Raw genomic sequence first — 23918 nt, forward strand, 5'->3', positions numbered from 1 at the left:
GCACTTTAGTAATGGAAGGGGGAAGAGTATAGAAAAGTAGTTTTAAGTTAGGTAATATAAAAAGTAGCTTACAACTAAGTTTGACTAGTACTAAGTCAAGCAGTTAAATAGAAAAACTGCATGAAGAAATATACAATTTTCATTATGAGCTGAAACAGTAACTTGCCTGGAATCAGCAGCCCCATTAACAAAATGGCAGCAAAGAGCCTGCCATCAATAACGCTTTTATCTAAGGATTTAGTTTGTGGACTTTTGTCAAAAAAAATTGGGCCTAATACTGTTTCCTGTGGCAAGACCCTAGCCACTTCTGTGCTGATCTTTCACTTGTACAGCATCTAGCACAATGAGGCCTCAATGAAGATCGGGGCCTCTGGGTACTATGATATTACACATATTAAATTACGGTCTAACCACTTTCTGACCAGTGTTATGAAGTAAGTTTTTTATCTAATGGAGTCCAATCCACATTCTATTAGGTAAACATATATGATGTAGTATTGGACTGAAAAGCTTTGTTGAAGTCCAAGTAAATTATGTATCTTGCATCACTCACTTGCTGTAATTCCTGCCTCAGGAGAAGTCGGACTTCCGCGTTAGGGAAGTTACTTGAAATGTTAATTGGAAATAGACTTTGAGGAATAATTTGGTTAGTTAAAGAAAGATTATGTGGATTCATAAGAGGGTGATTATTCCTATCTTCAAGTAGAAAAGAATTTCTTGATCAAGCAACACAGTAAATTTGCAGAAGATATGGTCATAACTTATTTTGGACTCAAGGAAATATTTTGATACAAACAACTAATTTACAAGCAGTGTGAACTCCTGTAGTTAACCAAACACTGTACTAACTTTGGCCCCCTGATCCTGCAACTGGATCTATGTGGGTGGACCTTGGATCAGGGCCAGGACACTAGATATCAAAACTAGAATGGAACACACTTTGGGATGGAAGGATTAGACCATCAGCATTGGGATCATGAATGAAAGCATACAATAAACTGATAATACAAATCTGGAGGGAGAAACAGTTAATATAAAGGAAGAATTAAATGACTTAAGTAAACAAGCAATATATGCAGATTTTGGATAACAATTCAATATCAAGAAATATAATAAAGGTATAAGTATAAGCTGAGGACAGGTAAAAGGAAACAAAAATATTCTAAACAGCTGAAATCGTGTAACAAGTCATAATTAGAACACAGTGTAAATTAGAGGTGACTTGTAAAGAGAGAAAAGTTGGTCTTGTTCCTTTCTTTTTGCTGCCTTATGATGTATAGAATATCTAAATAGGTATGGCACTTTCCCTTCCTTGACTTGTGTCTTAAATTAGAAATTCAACTCCTGTCTAGACTAAAAGAGCGTACACTCTCTATACTACAAAAAGTATAGTAGTTGACAGTGGGTATCAGCAACATGTGATGCCAAACTGTAGCTTTACAAATGCTGTCTATAAGTATAGACATATACAAACTTGTCAACTCCATGAGAATTTAGTTACATATGTCAGCATTAGTGTGAATTTTCTTCCCAGTTTCAACTCTCATTTCCAAGAATGCTGTGTTCATAAGCTATAAAAATGATATGCTCCAAATAACAGCTAACTATATCTTGGATGTATTCTTTAACTTCCCAATAACAGATTCAAGGATGAAATTCCAAAAGAAAAAGAAAAAACTAGAAATTCCAAAATGGAAAAGGGGTGCTTTTTCAGCACATAAAAAAAGTGAATTGTGAAAAACAGTTTGGGGAGTTTAACTGCTTATTGGTAAACACTTAGGATAAAACTATGAAAGGAATTCTCAGCATAATAACTGAGGACACTTAAGACTGGACATACACCTTGAAATGTACAGTAGGGAGCAATCTGCCATTTGCAGGGAAGATGGAGATGAAAAAAGAACAAGCTATTTACTATGATTAAACTGAAGTTTATCTCAGTAAGTTTTCCATGTTCTGAGTAGAAACTATCACAGATAGGGCAGGTCTACACTAGAAGTGCTACATTGGCACAGCTGCAACACTGTAGTGTGCTGAAGATGATGTATGTCGACAGGAGAGTGCTCTTCTGTAAGCGTAATTACTCAACCTCTGAGAGAGGCAGAAGCTATGTTCGCAGATGAGCATCTCCTGCTGACAAAGGGCCGGTGTGGATAGCACGTAGGTCGCTGTAACTTGCGTCGCTCAGGGGGGTGTCTTTTTCACACCCCTGAGTGACGCAAGTTAGATTGACTTAAGCGGTAGTGTAGATCTGTCCTAAGACCTCATGTAGGAAAGTTGGCTAAGATCTGCAAGAAAATGATGTTAGGCCAATTAAAAAAGAGCCGCACAGCCCAAGCCAGCTGACACAATCCATCCGTGGATGTTTATTGCAGTGTAGACATATCCGACGTCTCAAGATTCTGACTAGGTTTCTGGACTTGCTATTAGCCTCAATTTTTTCAGCGGTTCTCTCTGCATGACCAAGGGTAGAGGATCATGACCAACCTAAAGGTAGATTTAAGTCATTGCAGTGTATACCCTATATCTTCAGGGTAATTCTCTGTGGTTTACATTATATCAAAGCCTAGAACCAGAGAACAGTTTTGGGCCTCCTAGTATACCACTGTTATGTCAGTCTTCTAGTCTGGTGTTCCTTACAGGGAGTATTTGTATGTGGTGGGGAGCTGATCATTGAGATATCCACCTTCCATATCAAATGCCTACAACTTCTGATGTGTAATCAAGAGCTAAGCATTATTAATAATCATGTATATGATGTCAGCATGTACTTTACAGAGCAAAAATACATTCCCTGAATTTATAAGATTTTTAAAAAGAATAAGTTATGTTGTATTGCAGATGCCATATCAAGAATCCGATACATGAACAGTCTCAGGAGTTCCTCTTATGTAAGTAATGCTGACAAAGGATTTAGGCTTGTTCTATAACCCAGTGCTTCTACATACACTGCCTTGACTTAAAGGCCTTTAAGAACATCCAACGTTTTATTTAATCATGATTAACATATAACTTTCCATACAGGTATTAAATCTTATTCAGAAGGCATTGTTTTGAATGGGTTGTTGTATTTTACAGAAGCAATAGCCCAGCTAACCTCAAGTATCTCAGATGGACCTTTTTATACTTAGATCTGACGAGTCAACCAGAGGCAAGCAGAGGTTAGATTGTCAAGACAAGATGCACAATTTGTAGAGGCAAACTCAGGAATTAAGGTATACCTTGTTGTGCCTAAATCTGCTGTGAAATCTATCTTGCCCTTAAAATATGAAACTGAGCTGCTTTAGAGAATTAAAAACTAGGAGTAATCACGGGGGAGCGTGTCAGTATGCTTTTCAGAGAGGGATGAGCAAGAAGAGAAGCATTTATAACACAAGTGAGTTTCCCACCATAATGGAGTTTGAATGTTACAACAAAGAGGAACTGCAAGGAAAGGGCTTGTCAGTTGTCTGAGTAGGCCCAGCCGTTTTTAAACGGGTGCTACGACGTTAGGACTCTGTGCCCTGCCTATGAGATCCATCAGCCCCCGTGGCACCAAGGCCCCCGCTGCATTTCAACTGCCCTAGCTTCTTGGTGGGTTTTTTGTAAGGCGCTCCCTTCCACCGCCTCCTGGGAGCGGCTGTCACAAGCTGTGAGTGACACTGCGAACGAGGGAGATTTCAAACCCTGCTGCGGGAGAGCGGAAACGTCTGCCACAAAACGTTCACCCGCCTCAGGCCCGCAGGGAAAGCAGCCGACCGTAACCAGGGCTGCCAACTGCCCCCCCCCACCGAGCGCGCAGCCTTAGCCGAGGCAGCAGCTGGAGCTGCCTGTGCCTGCCCGGAGCGCGGGCTCGGAGCATCTGAGGCCGTTAGGGGCCCACCCGCCCCCAGGGAGCACTGGGCAGTCTCAGGGGACCGCTGCCCCTACAGCTATGCCGCTGAGCGGCCTCGGGGGCCCAGCGCTCCCCGGGGCTGGGGCAGGCGGCGGGCCCAGGCGCCCAGCCTCTCCGAGGAGCCCGCTCATTGTTCCTCACACAAACCCAAGCAAACAGGAAGCCACCTCGGCGTGGGGGCCCCCCCCCAGCGGGTGAGCGACAGGCCGGGCGGCCAGTGAGAGAGGCGGTGCTGGCGCGGCGCAGCCAATGGGAACCTGCGATTGGGGGTGGGCGGGAGTTCCGGGCTGGCAGGCGGGCGGGCGGTGGTGGTGTCGGCCGGGCCCCCTCTCCCGCTGCAAGCCCCACCTTTCGGCTTTCCCGCACCGTCAATCAAAATAGGAAAAAAAACCCGGAGTGGGCTCGGGCCGCCGCCGCCGCTTCAGCCCGTGAGCACAATAAGCATGTCCCTGGCGGCGGCCGCCTAGCCCCAGCCGGCGGGGCCTGTGTGCGAGCCAGCCAGCCTGCCTCCCGCCCAGCCAGCCGCTCGCACTCACACCATGACCGGTACGTACGCACAGAGCGAGCCGCCAGCGAGGCTCCCTGCCGCTCCTGGTCCGGCCCTGCGCTCCCCTCCGGCCCTGGCGCGTCTGCGTGCGAGCGAGGCGAGAGCGGCACTGAGAACAGCAGGAGGAGCAGGGGGAGGAGGGAGAAGAGGGGCAGGGGCAGCAGCGCGGGGAGGAGGAGGAGGAGGAGGAGGGCTCCGTGCGGGAGGGCGGGGGGAGCGCTGGGGTTAGGGGGTGATCTCTCCCGTCAGTGACTCTCCGCTCCCCCTCCCCGCTCGCCCGCAGCTCCCGAGAAGCCCGTGAAACAAGAGGAAATGGCTGCCTTAGACGTGGACAGCAGCAGCCACAGCGACTATCTCCAGCACGGCAACGGCGCCGCCTCGGCCTCCGCCGGGGCGGCCGCCCCGCAGGTAAGCGCAGGCCTGGCCCGGCCGGGGCCCCTTCCTCCCCCCTCCCCCGGGTGACACGTTAGGAGCGAGCGCGGGAGCCGGTGCCGCCGCTTCCTGTGCGCGAGTCTGAGGACTGGAGCCCGAGCCCCTGCCCCGCACTAACCGCCACCCACTTCTCTCTTTGAACCCGCCCACTGTGGGTAGGACACTCAGCCGTCACCGCTTGCTCTGCTGGCGGCCACCTGCAGCAAGATCGGCCCGCCGTCGCCGGAGGAGGATGAGGCCGCTGCCGCCGCTCACTCTGCCGGAGCGGTAAGTGCCCGCCCCGCCGCGCTCGCACGGCCTGCCGGGGGGAGAGACCGCGCAGCCCGCCCGCCCGGGGGGAGGGACGGGACACACGGCACTGCCCGCCCGGGGGAGGGACGATGGCAAGGCCGACCTGCCAAGCGAGGGGTCGCCAGGCTCCCCTGCCTCTCCAGGAGGAGCCAGGCTCCCAGGAGAGGCGGGAGGGTAAATACCCCGCCTCGCCTCTGAAAGCGGCGCGTTCTCCTGCTTTAAACTGGGGGGAGGCGGGAAATCCAACCCCCCGCCCCTGAGACCAGCACAATCCCGCTCTCTCCTCCCCAGAAAACGGAGAGATTCTCCCCTACACCTGAGCACAGCGCAACCCCCTCTCGAGCTGTCAGCCTGGAACCCTTCACCGAACAATACCACAAAATGAAGGCTGGCTGAAAGGGAGGAAGCAGTTTAAGACTAAAATGGCTGTGTAGAAATGATCAGAGCATTGGAAACTAGCTGCCTGTATCAACACTGCTCCTAGGTGCAGTTATCATGTACTCTAAATTATAGACCAAGTTTCTACTCTTATCTCATGTGCTGGCTGTTCTGAAAAGAGCCTTGATGACCTTGGAACCCCTAATGAGGAGCTGGGTCAGGTTGTAGACTAGGAAGACATCCCTACACCTTCTAACCATCTAAATAGCAAGATGCTTGGGGAGACTTTATAGTTTTTTAAATTTTTTTAATTGGTCAAATTACATTAGTGAATTGAGTATCTTTTGATTATTATTAAGTTTTCTGATTATTTGTTATTTATTGTAAGAAATATGTTTCAGAAGTTGTACATTCTATATTGACATAGACATCTATTACTATACGTAAGGAAAGTTACTCAGGACTGGTTTATCTAGTGGCATTGATTTAACATAAATATTAATTTGTTAAAATACATTTTCCCAGTCTTTAGGGAATAAGACACACTGGGGAATAAATGGGTTTGGCAGGCTTTTAAAAAACTTGGTATTAATGCATTGATACCATCAAGATTTTATTAAATTCTTTAAACATTAAAGAGTTAATTTTTAATACTTTGGTGTTTTTGTGTGTAAATTTCAGTAGCTAGTAAACATTATTTCCACTTTACACAAGGAAAAACTGAGTTACAGCAGTTGCCCAAGGTCACACAGTAGGTCAGTGGCAGAACTAGAAATGGATCAAAATTCTCCTGGTCCTGTGGTCTTTCCACTACCGCATGTGTGTCTCCATTTTAACAGCATATTTTAACTATAGATTATTTTGCAGCACAATATATTATACAAGACTTGATTTTTAATGGTTTTTAGGTTGTGAAATATCCTTAAAAATCTGATTAATAGTGTCAAATGTACACAGTGCTTTGCAACAGAACAGATGCCATGAAGATACATATTTGAACTATGATGGTGCTAATACAGCTTTTCTCCATGTGTACACTTTGACAAGGCTGTCACTTCTTTACCTCTTTGGAGCAGGCATTTTTGGGGGGTGAGGTAGGGGTGGTATTTGTACAGTGCTTAGCACAAACAGGGACTAGATTCCTGATTGGGGCCTTTAGGTGTACAACCACAGTACAGATAATACTGATAACTTATTCTTAATTATCAACATCCATTTTTAAGTCTTTAGCTATTTCCCTCTTATTTGCGTTTTTCATTTTTGTTTTTCTAATAGATAGCTTTCCTAGGCAAGATCCACCAACTTAAGAAGGACTTAAGACTTGATCTGAAACAAAAAAATCTGAATGTAGACACTTGCAATATTTTCCAAATTTGCAGACAGACCATTCCTGTGTATCTGTTTTTAGTCAATCTGGGGCAGAGTGAAAACTACCAGAATCTTGTCAGATTTTTCTTCAGGGATTCAGAATATTGTGGGCAGCAATGAAACTGATAAGAACCAGGGCAAGTTTGCTCTGCTGCTGTTTAGGAAAGATATGTTCAATAGCAGAAGCAAACATTGGAGTTGATTAAGATAACCTTTTAAAAACAGGCTATACATACTGAGGGATGGATGGAGTACCAGAAACGCACCCCTTGCAAAATGCTGAGATGTTTAGTGTAGAAGAGGTCTCACATGTCAATGGTGCCTTGGTTAGAATGCCAGAACCTTTCCCTTTCCCAGAAGTGCTGTGTGTATGGGGAGTGAGGGCTTGGTTTCTCACTTGGTTATTGCTTATAGAAGTGTTGGGGGTGGTGTCTTCCATGTTGGATTGTGGCTATGATTGGTGGGTATATGGTAAAATTTCTAAACCTTGTGAGTGGGTGGCAGAGGGCAATATTTGGCAATTACTCTTCCGCCTATATGCTCTAATATAAGTACAGCAGTGCTTTTGTCATCTTTTTGTTCAATATGTGTATATATGCCATGAAGAGAATTAGTAAGGAGAGATGGGCTGATAAAACTATTGACTATAGTGGGTAGGGGAAACTAGTGGATGAGATGGCTGAGATTATATGAGACCTCTGGCCTCCAGGGAGGCAGTGTAGTCATCTGATACCAAAGTTTTCAATTAGGAGCATTGGGGAAAGGGGTCTCATTCAATTTCTACTTCCTTTTAGATTACCATAAAGCAGCAGTGGCCATAGTTATTCCTCTTTTTGATGTGCATCTGGCCAGAAGGCTGTGATCATTTCAGTGTAAACTTTGCTACTGTCATTTATGTTGCCTTCACCTATAGATTGGATTTCTGCAATGCATTCTGTATGGGGCTACACCTTAAATCCATTCAAAAGCTGAAGCAAAGGTAGAATGAGTCAATTCACTTGTTAAGTGGAGTATTTGACATCAGTGCTTTGTGGTCTACCTGTTGGTTTCTGGATTGGGTTTATAGTGTTTGGTTTTGACATAGAAAGCCCTGAATGTTTTGTGACTCGGTTACCTGAGAATCTTTCTCCCCATGCCATACAGCTACAACTGTGGTTAGCTGAGACACTTGTATTGGAACCCCTTCCATATAAGAGCTGCCTGCAAGGTCTGTGAGAGCCTTTCAATTTTATTATTAAATGCACCTCTACCTGGTCCAAAACAGCCCAGATTGTTTTACCTTCCTGGCACACTGAAAAATTCCCTTTCTTGGGAATTTGAGGTGGGGAAACTTTGGTGTAGTCCCTGACCCTGTGAACACTTGTTTAACTTTAACTTTAAGCACCTGAGTAGTCCCAGTGAAGTCACCGGCACTATGTGGGTGCTTAAAGTTGAGCATGTGCTTAAGTGTTGGCAGGCGCATTATCTTGATTTAACAGTTTTTTGGTGAACAATAGTTTTACATTTTAATGGTCTGGTTTTTTGTTTTTTGTTTTTCCCCTACAATGGTTTTCATATTTTTTATTTGATGGCAAGAGTGCATAGAGCCCTGGATAGATTCTTTAGCTTTGCTTGTTTGGATTTAAATAAACATCTGTAGTGAGATTGGGGGGAGGAGGGAAGGTGAGGAGAAAGGAGAAACAAAGTTTGGGAGGAGGGAGAAGGAAAGAGAGGAAAGTGACAGTTGAACTTGGGAAGAGCTATAATAAGTCCTTGTCTCAACTAGACTCAACCAACTCAGTTTTATGCAAGGGTTACACTGGTTTAACTACATCTCCATTAGGGATTTGCACTGGTTTAACTACATAGATTTAAAATTGACTTGGTTGCACTGGTGCAGCTCTTGTAGCATAGATAGTGAACATAAGAATGGATATATTGGGTCAGACCAATAGTCCTTCTAGCCCATTATCTTGTTTTTCTGACAGTGGCCAATGCCGGGTGCCTCAGGGGGAATGAACAGAACAGGTAATCATCGAGTGATCCATCCCTTGTCATCCACTCCCAGCTTCTGGCAAACAGAAGTTAGGGACACTCAGAGCATGGTGTTGCATCCCTGCCCATCTTGGCTAATAGCCATTGATTGACCTATCCTTTATGAACTTACCTAGCTCTTTTTTTTTTAACCCTGTTGTAGTTTTGCCCTTTGCAACATCCCCTAGCAAAGAGAGCTACAGGTTGACTATGTGTTATATTGTAGTGGAGGGAAAGGAAGGCAGGAAAGGAAGGGCCAATAAATTGAATCTCTATTATATTTTAATTTTTTATTTTTTTGCACTATTTGGGTATCTCTATAGTTGGGACAATATTATTTGATAAACTATGTAAACTTAGCAAATATTGGTCAGTTGTTTATATTATCATTCGTAGTTGTAGTAGTAGATAGTAGTAAGGTATACTTCAAAAAAGTATCAGTAGAAAGTTGGCAATGGTAAAATAGTATTGTATGTGTTCTGTTAAATTACAGGGAAACATGCTTTTAGAGGGGCTTGGCAGCATGGGCTAGTATGTTTTTCAATTCCTTGTTATTTTTAGGCATTTCTATTACTCATCAAACATATCAGTGTGTCTTAAATTAACTCTCCTTGCTCCACTAGGTAGAAGAGGATTAACATTCCCATTTTGCAGATGGGAAATCTGAGGCATAGAGATGATTTTCTCTCTTTGACCTTGCCTGCACTAGGAAAATCCATTAGTGGTGTGCTTTCCTTCCTGAAATGAGTGCATCCGCACTGCCCACTATGATTGTCATAAGGTTTGTCCCTGTGTCTGCATTAGAACCGTCTTACACTGATTTCCAGTAGGGAGGCTGTCATTTTTGTGCACCTCAAATGGTGAACAGATTTGCCAACTTAAAATCCCCCTTGTATCTTTCTGCCATATCCCTCCTTCCCAGCTGCTACCTCCTGTAAAATGTGTTGTTGGCCCTTTGCCCAACAATACCTCTTGAGCATGTCTGGAGGGGGATTTTTGGAAAGGCATGGATAATATGGGGAATTAAGGCAATATGGTGGGAGGCAGAGAGGGTACTCAGCTAGTGGAAATAAGAATGCTAGCTGACTGACAGATGTCAGATTTGACAGCGGTCAAAGGATGGGAACTGTCAGAGTTGACTGCACCACTTGTGGTTAGGAGTTGCATGTACTGCACTGATTCAAGTTATACTAGTTCTTACTTGTGCAAACTTTTGAAGTAAGTTTCTGATTTGTTGCTCCCCAGCAGTGTTTTTCAATATATTGAAGGGCTGGGAAAGTTGGTATGACTTTTGTAGTGTAGAACAAGGTCTTTGTTTTATGTTTCTCTGACAAAGTGGGGTGATAGTGTCTTCCTGAAAAATAGTGGACTCACTAATTTAAGGTTACTGTGGTTTAGGTTGATCCATAGAACTAGCCATCAGTGCTTTATGCCATCTGAAAATCTAGAATTCTAGCATATGAACACCATGAAATGTTAACTTCTAACTATGAGATGATATGTTTAAAATCATGTTGGAATTGAATTTGGGGAGGAGCACTGGTGGGGGAGAAAACCAAGATAGTAATTGAAATGAGAGGATTTTAAGGCTCCAAATTTTGTATTCTAACAAGAAATGTATGCTTTATATCGTATTAAAGGTGAAAGTTCCTCTTTTACAATGCTATAAATAATTAATTTCTCTTCTACATGGTATACAAGAAATCATCTTAAAATGCTCATTGGTTCCTTGTTCTAGTAGTGTTTTCATAGTGCTTGCTCAGAACTAAGTATAGAAGTCCTGGAGCTTCAACTACTAGTATAACTTTCATTCTCTTTCTTTTAAAGATGACCTGTCAAAGATTGTCATGTTGCTTCTTTTGATTTTTAAGATTGTTAGGTTTTTAAAAGATTTTCTGTTTGATTTTTATTAAATGCATAAATACCAAGACCATAAAGACAAGTCTTTTCTCATAGTATTGATGCATTAGTGGCGAAGTAAGAGATTTGTATGTGAGTTCTTAATACCTGAAATGAAGGACTAATGTTGAATCTTTTTACAAAAGATTCAAAGATTAGTACAAAAGAATTCTTCCATTAACCTAGCAGTGTCTACAGTGGGGAGTTAGGTTGATCTAACTATGTCACGCAGAAGGTAGCCCTCAGTGGAGACCAGGCCTTAGCTTAGATGGACTTGAATGTCTAGTGTTTAAAAAAAAAATAAAATAAAATAAACCTCCTAGCCTGCTTAATATCTCAAAGAAGCAAATAAGAGTACAGATCTGTCTTTTCTATCTCTACAGGTGACCTTTAAAGGAGATTGTCCACTTGAATTATATGTTCTTAAGCATATTCTATAAAATGGGGATTTCCGCTTTAAAAAAAATTAAATTTCAAACAATTCAAGATGGAATTTTTCCTTTAAAAATCTTAAACTTGATAGACTGCTCATTTGTTTCAGCGCATTTTATGCGGAAAAATGAGGATTAGGATGAGTTAAGTGACCTGCCTTGGTCATTGATATATAATTTTAAACATTTATGGGATCTTGATTGATTCTCTCTCTCTCGTCTTCCTACCCAGAGAGACAATTACATAACTACAGGGGAAAGAGCCAGTTAGGGGAAAAAGTGACTGCCTGAAGAGGCTGCAGTAGAAGACTGGCCTGGTTGGGGTGGGGTGCGGGAGGAGGTTGGATCAGAGAAACGGTCCCTCACTCAAGGAGAGAATACATAGCTTTAGTGAGTAATATTCCCCTGGGCAACTCCCACAAGACAGTGGTGGGAGTGGTTGGGAGATTTATAGGGTAGGGAGAGGAGGTTACCCACCAAGAAACTCAGAATAGTTAAGGGGATAAGGGTAAAACATGTCAACCTCTCCACCACACAGAACTGCCTAGATGGTTGGATCAGACTAGGAGGAGCATATGGTTCCTGTCTTCCCTCCTCCACTGGAAGCTGAGCAACCTTGGAATTAGGAGGGGAAACAGTGTTGGTTGGTGGCCTTGAGTGCTCAGCTTCTGCTGCCACTGCCTAGTTGAGATCCACAAGTGGCCCCATTGTACTAAGGCCCCCCGCATTGTGAAAGGGCCACTGATAGTGTAGAGCAGTGGTTCTCAACCTGTGGCCCAGTCAGCATACAGCTGCGGCCCATGTGACATCCTCAGGGCCATACAGGTAGTATTGGATATGGCCCACATAACACATTATGGACCACATATGGCCCATAATGGTAAATAGGTTTAGAACCACCGGTGTAGTGGGACTGCTTCTGGATAGAGCTACCAGCTTGGTACCATGATTGCTACCAGGTTCCACTGGATATCCTGAAATGCGCGCATGTGTGCACCCCTATTTTTGTAGCTTTATATGAGGGGGAGGGTGTTACTCCATCAACTCTCGCCCCACAAATGTTATTGGTCGCCTCTTGGGGGTAGAGGGTCCTCCTCCAAATTCTCCCCTCCCCCCACCTTTTGATTTAGGATTACTGCAGCCTCTTTTTTTAAAAACAAAATTAGTCACTTACTCAACAGAGCCTCATTCTTATAAGAAGGGATTTCATTAATGAGAACTTCGCGTCAGTGGTGAACACATTTCTGTAACAAACTTGCTGCAATTTCCAGTATATAAAATAAGTAATCAAAAGACAGAGCAGGCAGCAGTTGTAGCATGTCTTCCACCTGCAGTGCTGGAAACATTGATAACTCACAGGGGACACTTACCTTTTCAGGTGGGTTTACCATTTGGTTCTCCCTCCTCAGCCACTTTGTTGCTGCTGCTTTTGCTCTGTCTCATTTCTGTGCTTCATTTCACTTCCTGATGCTCAGCTTAGATCAGTACTCCCTAAACTTTTTGCTCTGCGCCCCCCCCCCACCCCCCTTGCACCAGGAGCCGGGGTGTGGTCAGGTTGGAGGCCAGGAGCAGGGTGAGGAGCGTGTCCGGGAGCAGGAGTGGGGCTGGGGGCTGAGCAGGGCTGGATGGTGTTCCCTCCCCGCTTCACATGTGGGGCTAGCCTGGGCCCTGCCACACCCCCCACATGTTCTTCTGTGCCTCCCGTCCCACAGTTTGGGTACCACTGACTTAGAGACTTTCACCAGCTTCCTATTAACTTCCCTCATGTCCTGTTCCCTCCTCCAGGGAGGTGGGTCCTGCTGCAGACACTGCACTTCTTCTCTTTCAACTAACATGGAACCTTTGGATGCTGACATTCTGCTCCTTTCCCCCTGAAAGGGCAACCCCAAAGCATTCTGCTTGCTGTCTGAGTAGCAGTTGATAAAGAACCATCACTCTCTGAACCCTGTTAAATACAGCTCTGGTGTCATTAAGACTTTGAACACAAACAGCAAGTTATTTAGGATTGAACCTTTGAAATTAGTAGTAGTCTTAATCTAAATTAGAATTGCTTTTTTTTAGGTCAATGGTAAGATTTATAATTATTAGCATAACTTAGTCCCTTCACTGCTTGGGAGCACAGTAGGAGCTGTTACCTTCAGAAGAGATGGCGAGGTACAGTTCCAAGAACTGCCGTACCAAGTCTGTGGCATATAAGAAAAGGGCAAAACAGAAAAGTTTATTGTGACAGGAATAGCAGAGGACCAGTTGAGGGTGGGGAAAGCTGTCAAACATCCGTCCCCATTATGGAAGCTCAGTCTGCCGCTCTGACATTAGCAAATTGGGGTAGCAGCCAGAAGAAGCTCCTTCAAAAGCTCACCTTTTTCTGCTCCTTGTTGTTCATGTAGTAATCTGTGGTAGAGCCAGCTGCAGGAGCAACACACTTGGCTAGCAGATGTTTCTTGCTAGCCCAATGGTTCTCAACACACAGATGTCTTCCAGGGAGTGTATCAACTCATTTAGATATTTGCCTAGTTTTACAACAGGCTATATAAAAAAGCACTAGCGAAGTCAGTACAAACTAAAATTTCATACGGACAATGATTTGTTTATACTGCTCTATATGTGATCCACTGAAATATAAGTATAATATTTATATTCCAGTGGATTTATTTTATAATTATACGTTAAAAATAAGAAAGTAATCAATTTTTCAGTAATAGTGTGCTATGATACTTTTGTATTTTTATGTCTGATTTTATAAGCAAGTAGTTTTTAAATGAGGTAAAACTTGGGGGTAAGCAAGACAATTAAGACTCCTGAAAGGGGTACAGTAGTACTAGCCAACCACACATCATATATGGCAGGGCTGCTTCAAAGCCACCTGCTTGGAGATCCTCATTTGCTCCCTGGCACAACCAGTAGACCTCATAAGTGGAGGTGGGAGCATTGAGAGCCAAAACACTTGAACAGAGGGAAGTGGGGAAAGATTCCCAGAGACTGTGGAAACATGGGGAGCTTCTTGTGTCAGGTTGATGTGTGTTCCCAGCATAAGGAAAAGACAAAAGCCACTGGACAAGGTGTGAGGAAAAGAGATGTTTGGGGCATGGCACGCCTATATTGCATAGGAGGTGGGTTTGGCTTGAGTTATTGCTGGAGGGAAGGGTTTCATGTATCAGTACGCTACTGCTTACTAAGCTAAGCCCTGTTTGTAATCTTGGCAAGTAGTGCTGTTATGTATACAACTTTCTTGTTGATTTATTTAGACCGCTAAGTTAGGTTTTGTTGCATCCTCAGTCATTTTTTTGTTCTGTGCTTCGCTCTTCCAACGAATAATAAAAGTGAATAATAGAATGATTGTTTTATAGTTAATACACAACAGGAGATCACTGTGCTTCTTTTATTACAGAGATATTTACCCACAACTTTTTTCATTTCTTCTATTGTTTAATGCACCTTTAGCTGGAATAGATACCTTATCTGCACCTACACCTACAGTCCTGTCTGATTTTAGAATAATCAGCTATATATTTTTCACAGCATTTCAGCACCCAAGGATTCACTTAATATGATGATACAAAATTATGGGCCTAACTTCATAACAGGAGAGTTGAGTGTGATATGGCTCTAAGGGGGAGAGTGGTGGTGCATTGCATTGCATTGCTTGGCAGAAATTCTTATGGTCTCTTAAGTCATGATGTTGAAAGACTGAAGGAGGTTAAATCTTATCCTTTTGGCAGAAAGGATTGTATCTAATGCAGGATAAACGGTAAAAGGTTAAAGCTGGGTGGGGGAGTCTGAGTATTGGATCTGCCTTTTTTCCTCCCTACTCCCTAAAGCTTAAAATTATAAAGAGGGTTTGCTTCTGGGAATAGTAGATACGCTTTTTCTTGGAAACTTCCAAGTAGTTCCTAGTATTTCTACTAAGGGCAAAAAGACAAGTTCAGTTTTTATGTAAAAAAAAATTATTGTCTAAAATTGACATTGCAAGGCAGTTCAGGTTAAAAAAAAAAAAAAAGTAAGTTTCATTATTGGGAAGGAGGCTTACAATAAATCGAATAAATTTTGTATAAAAAGCATTTATATTAAAAGATTAACATTGCGCTGTGGGGCTTGCATCCAAAGAGTCTGACATTACTGCTGGTATGAGATTCAGAAAGTGAAATTGACTAATGGAGATCAGAATAGTTTCATTATTCAAGTTGAGTAAGCTGCAAAACATCAGCAGTATAAATAGTGAAAAGTAAACTAGCATTTAAGTAATTACATTAATCTACTGTAGTGGTAATAGCACAGGTAAGGAGGAATTTAAGTATATGATATTTAAACTACGATATGTTTTAACTCAGGAATTCAAATGAATACACAAATATGTAAGCATTATGAATGTTAACCTGAATTCTTAATATTGCATTTTGAAAAAGCTCTATTTTGTTTCTAATGAAAGAGTAATGTATGTAGTCTTTTCATATGTGGGACTTGATTTTGATAATGTGATATCTTTAGGCATTACCTGTCCTACAAAGCTTCATATTTTGTAGTTCTGATTCAGCTATTGCTATTCATGTGGGTTACATTGCATGTATGTCAGTAGCATACCAACCTCTGGTAAAATATAGTATTGAATGTAATGAATGTTTGTCCTTGTATATATGATCTGTGTATCTCATTTTAAATGTTTTTCCTTTTTTGTTTTTGCTCAGACAGGGGATTTGGCTTCTGTACAATTAGCAGGAACTCCAAATAGATGGGAGGTTCTGTCTGCAGCTCCTACCACTATAAAGGATGAAGCTGGTAATATAGTACAGATTCCAGGTGCTGCCACAGTAACTTCAAGTGGACAGTATGTCCTTCCCATTCAGAGTTTGCAAAATCAGCAAATATTTTCTGTTGCATCAGGATCAGATTCATCAAATGGTACAGTGTCTAACGTACAATATCAAGTAATACCCCAGATCCAGACAGCAGATGGTCAGCAGGTTCAGCTTGGCTTTGCAACCTCTTCTGATAATGGTGGTATAAATCAAGAAACTGGGCAAATTCAGATCATTCCTGGCTCTAATCAAACCATAATTGCCTCTGGAACACCTTCAGCTAATATTCAGAATCTCTTATCACAGACTGGTCAAGTTCAAGTTCAGGGAGTTGCAATCGGTGGTTCTTCTTTTCCTGGCCAAGCACAAGTAGTTGCTAATGTCCCTCTTGGACTACCAGGAAATATTACTTTTGTACCCATCAATAGTGTTGATCTAGATTCTCTGGGACTCAGCAGTGGTTCTCAAACCATGACTGCAGGCATTAATGCAGATGGACATTTGATAAATACTGGACAGGCCATGGATAGTTCAGACGCTTCTGAAAGGACTGGTGAACAAGTTTCTCCTGAAATTACAGAAACTGCCACTGATAATGACTTGTTTGTGCCAACGTCCTCTTCATCACAACTGCCTGTTACCATAGACAGTACAAGTATATTGGAACAAAATGCAAACAGCTTGACCACAACTAGTGGGCAAGTACACAGTTCTGACCTTCAGGGAAATTACATTCAGACATCAGTCTCTGATGACACACAGGCCCAGAATATTCAGGTCTCCACAGCACAGCCTATTGTACAACACATACAACTTCAGGAGTCTCAGCAACCAACCAGTCAAGCCCAAATTGTACAAGGTATTGCGCAACAGACAATCCACGGTGTGCAAACAAGTCAAGGTATATCGCAACAGGCTCTACAAAATCTTCAGCTGCAGCTCAATCCTGGAACTTTTTTAATTCAGGCACAAACAGTGACTCCTTCTGGGCAGATCACTTGGCAGACATTTCAAGTACAAGGTGTCCAAAACTTGCAAAACCTGCAGATTCAGAATGCACCTGGACAACAGATAACTCTAACACCTGTGCAGACTCTTACTCTTGGTCAAGTTGCAGCAGGTGGGGCCTTGACTTCCACTCCAGTTAGTCTGAGCACTGCTCAGTTGCCAAATCTGCAGACAGTTACAGTAAACTCTATAGATTCTGCTGGTATTCAGCTGCACCCAGGAGAAAATGCTGACAGTCCTGCAGGTATTTATCTTACTCTAACTCTTTGGGGAAAATGGCTTGTTTTTGTTTTTACTGTATGTAGTTTGTTTGAACAGTGATAATCATAACTACATTTTCTTGCTGTGGATGCATAAAAAATTGTTAGTTGAACAAACTATGCTAGCATTTTAAACAGCTGATTCACAAGAAACAATTGTTGCAGAATGTAGTCAAATTCACTCTCTAAAATGTAAATTACTGTGACTTTTCAATTAGTCACAATGAAAGAGTCAACATTAACACCTTCTAAAATGGTGTGTCTGTGCCTCTAAGTTTTCTGAAGCAGAGGACCTCTCTTCTAAATTGAGGGGACTGGGACTCTGACCATTAGACTTACACAGCAGAAGTGCCATTACCATACCTTTCTCCTAGCATGGACCCTCATCCTATAATTGATCAAGTTTTATAGGAAAATCCAAGCGCTTCTGAGGATACCATCCCTACTTTTCTGAAAATGTTCATGGACTCCAAGGTGCCATGTATCACAGTTTGAGAACTTCTGCCATTATTGATCAGCCATTTTGTTAAACTTAACACCTACATGGTAACTATGTTTAAGAACAAGTGACTTCTACTTTCTGGTACAACTTATTTGCATAATGTTTATCATGTTAATACTTGTAGATATCAGAAGTTACAATGTGTTTGATATTTATCTCCGTAGGTAAGGTAAGAATTGTAATTATTTAAGAAAAGCATCTTTCCAGCATTGAATTAAAAATCCAAACGTGAAGACTGTAGTATATCTGAGCTCTGATTCAGCATGGGACTTAAGCACACATGCTTAACTTTTCAAGTTCAGGAGTAGGCCCATTGAAATCAATTGGACTTCTCACGGGCTTAAAGGTAAATGTGTGCTTAAGTACTGTGCTGAATCAGGGCCAAAGTGTCAAAGACTTGGTAATTTTGGGCTCAGATGGTTTTTATTATTGTGTATCCAGAAATTTTTTTTCCATTTGGAATCCAAAATTTCCTTTTAAAATAATAAGCTATAACACTTCTTTTTCTAGTTCTTTTCCCTGTCAAGATGGGCTTCTCAGATCCATGTTCTGTTGCACCATTAAATTATTAAGGAAAATTGTCTAGACCAACAATAACAAAGTAAAGTATAGCCCTCATCCATGATCTTGAGTTAATTTCAAAAAGCCTTTTTGGAACCATTTGGAAAATAGATTTTATATTACATAAATATTTAAATTTCTAACTGCTTTATTTCTGTAAAGTTTTAAATTTGGTACAGGGTCATGTAGTCTCTGCTGCTGCTTCTGGAATAGTTCTAGAAACATGATCCTGGGTGAGAGGGAAGAAATGAGAAGGGGGAATGCATTCGAAGACCAAAAGAGAAAAGTATGCACAAAAGGAGTGGAAAATGAAGATTGCCATAGTGGCAGTGTATGTTAGTTTGGCCCCTTGCTTTCTGGGCCATTGTAGGAAGGGAATAGTGTGCATCACAATTAACGTTTAAATGTCTACTGAATGGCTGCAGAGGGAAACCCATCAAGCCTTCCCTGACCGAGTGTTTCTGCTATGGCTAGGGAAGGGAGGTAAGTAAAGGGGGACAATGTGATCAAAGTTCACAGAAATAATAGATTACGGGAGAAGGAAATTGTATGTAAACCAGTGGATGAGCAAAATCTGATTATATTTGAGGTGGAGTGGAGATTACATTTGAGGTTTTTTGCTATTTTTCTGATAATGATAAATGATAAATGGATTAGCAGATTTTTGTTTAAATTCCTCCCCTCCTTCCTAAACTTTTTGGGAACTTAATCTGTCCCTCCGGCACATACCACACCATTCCTCCCCTTCCCCCCAAATCACAAATAAAAAAACTTAAATCCGTATTATTTGGGCATGTCTCTATAGAAACTTTCACCATATAGTCTCTTCAAACCGATAGAATCAGATTAAGTATTTTCCTTCATTATTTCAGGTTTCCCTCACACACATCTGATATTCTGTATTAAAATGGCTAAACACTGTCTCCATTCACTATGGTCTTCTACTGCTGTATTATGGTATTCCTTTCCTCTCTTTTTATTTATAATTCTCCGAAGCTTTTCCAATATCATAGATTTACCCCTATTTTAGAGGATATACACATAAAGCAGGTATAGGGAATAACCATTAGGATTGGGGGAGAAATTACACTTTTCTGGCCTGAAAAAGGGAGAAAAAAAGCTTAGTTTTTTCAATGAAAGAGGAATAGATGAGGAGAAAATAATAGAACAAGAGCAGGTAAATCAATAAGATGCATGTTAGAGGTTATCTTATTTAGGTCTGTTGGAAGGATCCCTATCCTCCACAAATGAGGAGGATTACAAAATTTTAAGGTGAGGTGAGGGGAAAAGTTTTCTTTGCATTTCTTTATTTTACTAGACAAACTGAAGCTCCTCCTTTCATAGAAGGCAAAATTAGGTTGTATTCTGCTTTCACGCCTTTCAGGTTTTCCTTTTGGCATTGCCGTAAAAATAAAAATTGCTTATGTTTAATCTCAGGCCAGAACTGATTGGTATGTGTGTAAAGTTTGAATAAGATCCTGTGAGCTGTTATATAGTTGTGAAGTATGTAGATCCTATTAGATTTTGGTCCCTTCAATCTTGATGTACTGTTAAGAGGTGCTCTTGTCTACCTTGGTTTCAAGGTAATTTGAAGAGGACATCTTTACTGCTGAGAGATTTAGTCAGCATCAGACAAAAATGCCTCATGAGTAAACAAAGCGGAGAATCAAAAGGAAAAACAGTGAGGTACTGCAAAATAAGTTGTCTAGTGAGAAATGGACAGTTTGTGTCTATCCTTGAAAAATAGGTTGTTCAATAAACAGTTACTGCTTTTGCTTCCAACAGTAACAGTATATACAATACCTTACATACATGCAAAATCTTTTGTTATACTGAACAATTCTGAAGGAAAGTCTTCATGTTAAATTAGTTAACATCCTGTTTTGGGATGTTTACAAAAGCTCATATTACCCTGTTATGCTTATGATTGTCCAGAAAGGGGAAAAGCAAGTATTAGACAGTCAAATCTGAAGCTACCTAGATCTGAGGCATGCAGAACAAAGTACAGCAAATTTCCAATATGTCAAATACTGTCAAAAAGGTATTTTGCTCATCTGTGTTTTGGGTTCAGTTCCTGATGATCTTACTAGAAATTAACCTTAAGGAAAGATCTATAGCAGCTTTCTCCCTTTACCTGCACTTACCAATGACACATTGCATTCCCACTGTAATGAAGAGGCTAGGTGCACACAACTTGGATTTGAAGATTACATTATTGCTTAGCTGTCCCAAAAAAGTATTCAGTTTCAGTCACATAATATAATTCCTCCTTATCAAAATGTAGACTTTAAGTTGTTTGCATTGCTTTTGGAGACACTTTAAACTTATGCTTTAAAAAACCCAACAGTGTATGTTAGCTCCTCTGAAGACTTCTAGATAATTGATGAGTTGCATATAATCTAATTTTAAAGGCTTCTCAAATGAGTTAGCAAACTTTTGAATCCCACTTTATGGTAATTACTCTCTTAAGCAAATACAACTTGACCAGTTCTGGTCAGGGTTTCTTCACTCTTCTGTATTCTGATGGTACTTTTGGTTCCCAAGAGTAATGTGAAGAAAACTGATAAGCCTGTTGGAATAGTAGTAGCTCTATCTAAGGGACTGTACATATCTGGGTTGATAATGCACATCTGTTAAATTCAGCGTATATTAAAAAACAAAACAAAACCAGAAGTATAATTCTATAAGCATTTTGCTGACTATTAAAATATAAAGGCCCAAAGGTTTCCCTCAGCTATAATTCCTAAATGATCTAAGGTAAAGCTTGTTTCATTTAAGATCTGTTGAAGAAGGAGCAAAATCCTGGTTCTCCTCTTAGTCCCAGTCCTTTTCCCCCAGCAATGTCTTCTTGTAGATGTATATACACAGTTGCTCAGAGAATTAGGTGCCTGCTGCTAGTGTAGCTCATCATCATTCATATCTGCTAATCGAGTCAAGCTGGTTAATAGAGAGCAGGGGTGGTGGTCTGTTCATGAAGGAGACTTATTCCCTATCCCCACCAGAGACTTATCACACTGACATAAATGTAGCATAATCTAGTCATTTTAAATTTGACTTAAAATGGGCCCCAAATAGTTTTCTGGGTAAATATTTGCCCAAATGATAAACTTTAATATCTTTCCAGGTGTCTTTCACCCTCACAATGACTACACCACATTATGAATATAAAACCTTTCTGGCATCTTGCTTGCATACACTGGCTGAAACAAATAGGAGGTTAAGGGCTAACATTTACTATATGAAATGTGGTTGTCAAAAAAACTAAAAATGTTAACATCTTGGTAATGATTAAAGAAGAGAATACATACATTAGTAACCCTTAGGCTAGATGTCACTGAACTATTTTTAGTATTTCTGGTGAAATGCTGTGAACCATAGTTTATAAAGGGATTGTCAGTATAATTTTTTTTACCTTGATTCATTTCAAAACAGCAATTTTCTGCTCCAGTGTTGATAGGTAGAAAAGTTTTATGGGTGTGCCTCAGACAAGCAACACCAAACATGCTTAGGCTTACCCTTTATCTATTCATCCCTTTCTGTTTATGCTCCTGCTTTCTGCCTGTTAAGTTTTACTTTCAGCTTTGCTGCTGCTGTTACTAAGAGTCACCTTGACAGATTAGATCTTGTGGATCAAACTCGACGTCACTGTTCTAGGTATCTCTGATGTGGGGAAGTTACCCAAGACTCTGTGGTGGTCTTGGGTAACTTCCCCACATCAGAGATACTTACAACAGTGACGTCGAGTTTGATCCACACCTTTCCAGTCGTTATTCCTTGTGCAAGCCTCCAGGTTGAATGTTAGTTTTGGTAGGACAGTTGTACAGTTACTTTTCAAGCAGGCCTCCATTCACTCACATTCGAGCACCAATAGCACTGCTTGATAGTCACCAAGAGTGGAATCTGTGTAGACAATCACTTGAAGATGAGAGAGTGGATACGTACCTCACAATAACTGGTTCTTTGAAGTGTGTTGTCCTTACAGACTCTATGATTTGCCCTTCACCCCTTCTCCTGTGGGATTCTTATGGGGAACAAACTGAGTGTGAAGGCATTTTATGCCTTCAGCTTTGGGGAGCAAGAGTACATTCATGGCACACATAGGGCGCAGTGGACACTATTATTCAAAATAATTTGATCTCGCATGCACTGGGCACATCTGCACCAAGAGAGGAATCTGCATGGACAACCCACCTCAAAGAATCACAGTTACTATATGGTAAGTATTCTTTGCCACATAATATGAATTGTGATACTGACTTAAGTACTATTAGGACTATTTTAAATGACCAACTGATAAAGCAATACACATGGTCCTTTAAAACAGGTATTTTGTGTCACGCTTTGCATGAATGGTTTTAGCTTCATCTTTGTTGATCTTGATGATTGACACAGTACTTTAATACTCATTATTTTAATTGTGAAATGAAAGACTTTACCTACCAAGACCTCAGTTTAGGCTTCTGGATTTCTATTCCGCATGCAACAGCTGATGATTTTAATAAGTTAGGGCTTGATTTAAAGCCAGTTAAAGACATTGGAAGACTTTCCATTAAGTTCGGTGGGTGATAGTTCAGGCCTGTGAGTATTGCGGGAATACCTTGGAATTCCTTCCATTGATTTAGGATGTAAGTGTTGTGTAGGAGAAATACAGAACCTTGAAAAGAGGTCTTGGTAGGAAAATCAAGGTGGAAATTACTTAAACCTGCTTTGTTTTAAAATGAATGTTAGAACCACCAGTCATTCTATACCAAAAGTTTTGGTCTTAAGAACTTTCCCAGTTTTGTCGCCTGAATTCCCCTGACAAATCTTCAGTGGAACTCTGAAAGAGATGAATGTTTAATGGGTGAAACGTAAAATTAAACATCAGTTAATGATAGTTGAAAAGTATACTATAAACTGAATTAATATATTGGGTAGGAATCTGTGCTGTGCTTCTAAAAGTCAAGTAAGGTGGTTTCCACCCTTGTGATGATGGGCTGTTCCAGAGGCCTGAGTTGCCCTTGGTGTAATTTAAGCAGCTCTAGAAGGCTTCCTAAGTTATGGCAGTATGTCACCAGCTGCCAATGGGCAGCAGTGCTGCCTGGAATCTGTGTTTCTATCTTCGAGTGATTGCTCATATCCATTCCCATTTAGGTGTGTGTGCGCTCTGTGCACAGTTTCTCGAAACTTTTTTGCCCTTAGCAGTCCCGGTAGGGTCGGCTCAGGCGCCCCCTGGAGTCCCGCGCCTATGCCGCGGTACATAGGGCACTGCCGACCCCACCAGCCCCCAGTTCCTTCTTTCCGCCCGTTGACGGTTGTTGGAACTTTGCTTCTTGCTTGCAAGTCGCAAACCCTTAGCTCTTTATTCGCTTAGTTGTTATAGTACAGTTATACATAGTTTAGAGAAAACTCTTAGGGGTTCTCTCTCTCTGTTGGACCATGCCTGGCTCAACAGGCTTCAAGCCATGCACTGAATGTGCCAAGCCGGTCCCTGTGAGTGACCCTCACTCACGCTGCCTCCGATGCCTCGGGGAGCAGCACCGCAGGGACAGATGTAAAATTTGTAAGGCCTTCAAGCCGCG

At 41.7% G+C, this 23918-nt stretch overlaps 1 protein-coding gene across 1 annotated transcript in view; it reads left to right on the forward strand.

Moving 5' to 3' along the window:
• The first annotated feature begins 4230 nt into the window (after positions 1-4230).
• Positions 4231-23918, forward strand: part of SP3 (Sp3 transcription factor) — a 39811-nt gene continuing 20123 nt past the window's right edge. The window contains exons 1-4 of the mRNA XM_067549226.1: positions 4231-4420; positions 4705-4829; positions 5013-5120; positions 15916-17278. Coding sequence (XP_067405327.1) covers positions 4414-4420; positions 4705-4829; positions 5013-5120; positions 15916-17278 — 1603 coding nt within the window. The 5' untranslated portion in view covers positions 4231-4413. The remainder of the gene's footprint in view (positions 4421-4704; positions 4830-5012; positions 5121-15915; positions 17279-23918) is intronic.

Source organism: Emydura macquarii, unplaced genomic scaffold (assembly GCF_026122565.2).
Source record: "Emydura macquarii macquarii isolate MOO-44397 ecotype Brisbane River unplaced genomic scaffold, CSIRO-AGI_Emac_v2 contig_1253, whole genome shotgun sequence".
Classification (NCBI taxonomy): domain Eukaryota; kingdom Metazoa; phylum Chordata; order Testudines; family Chelidae; genus Emydura; species Emydura macquarii.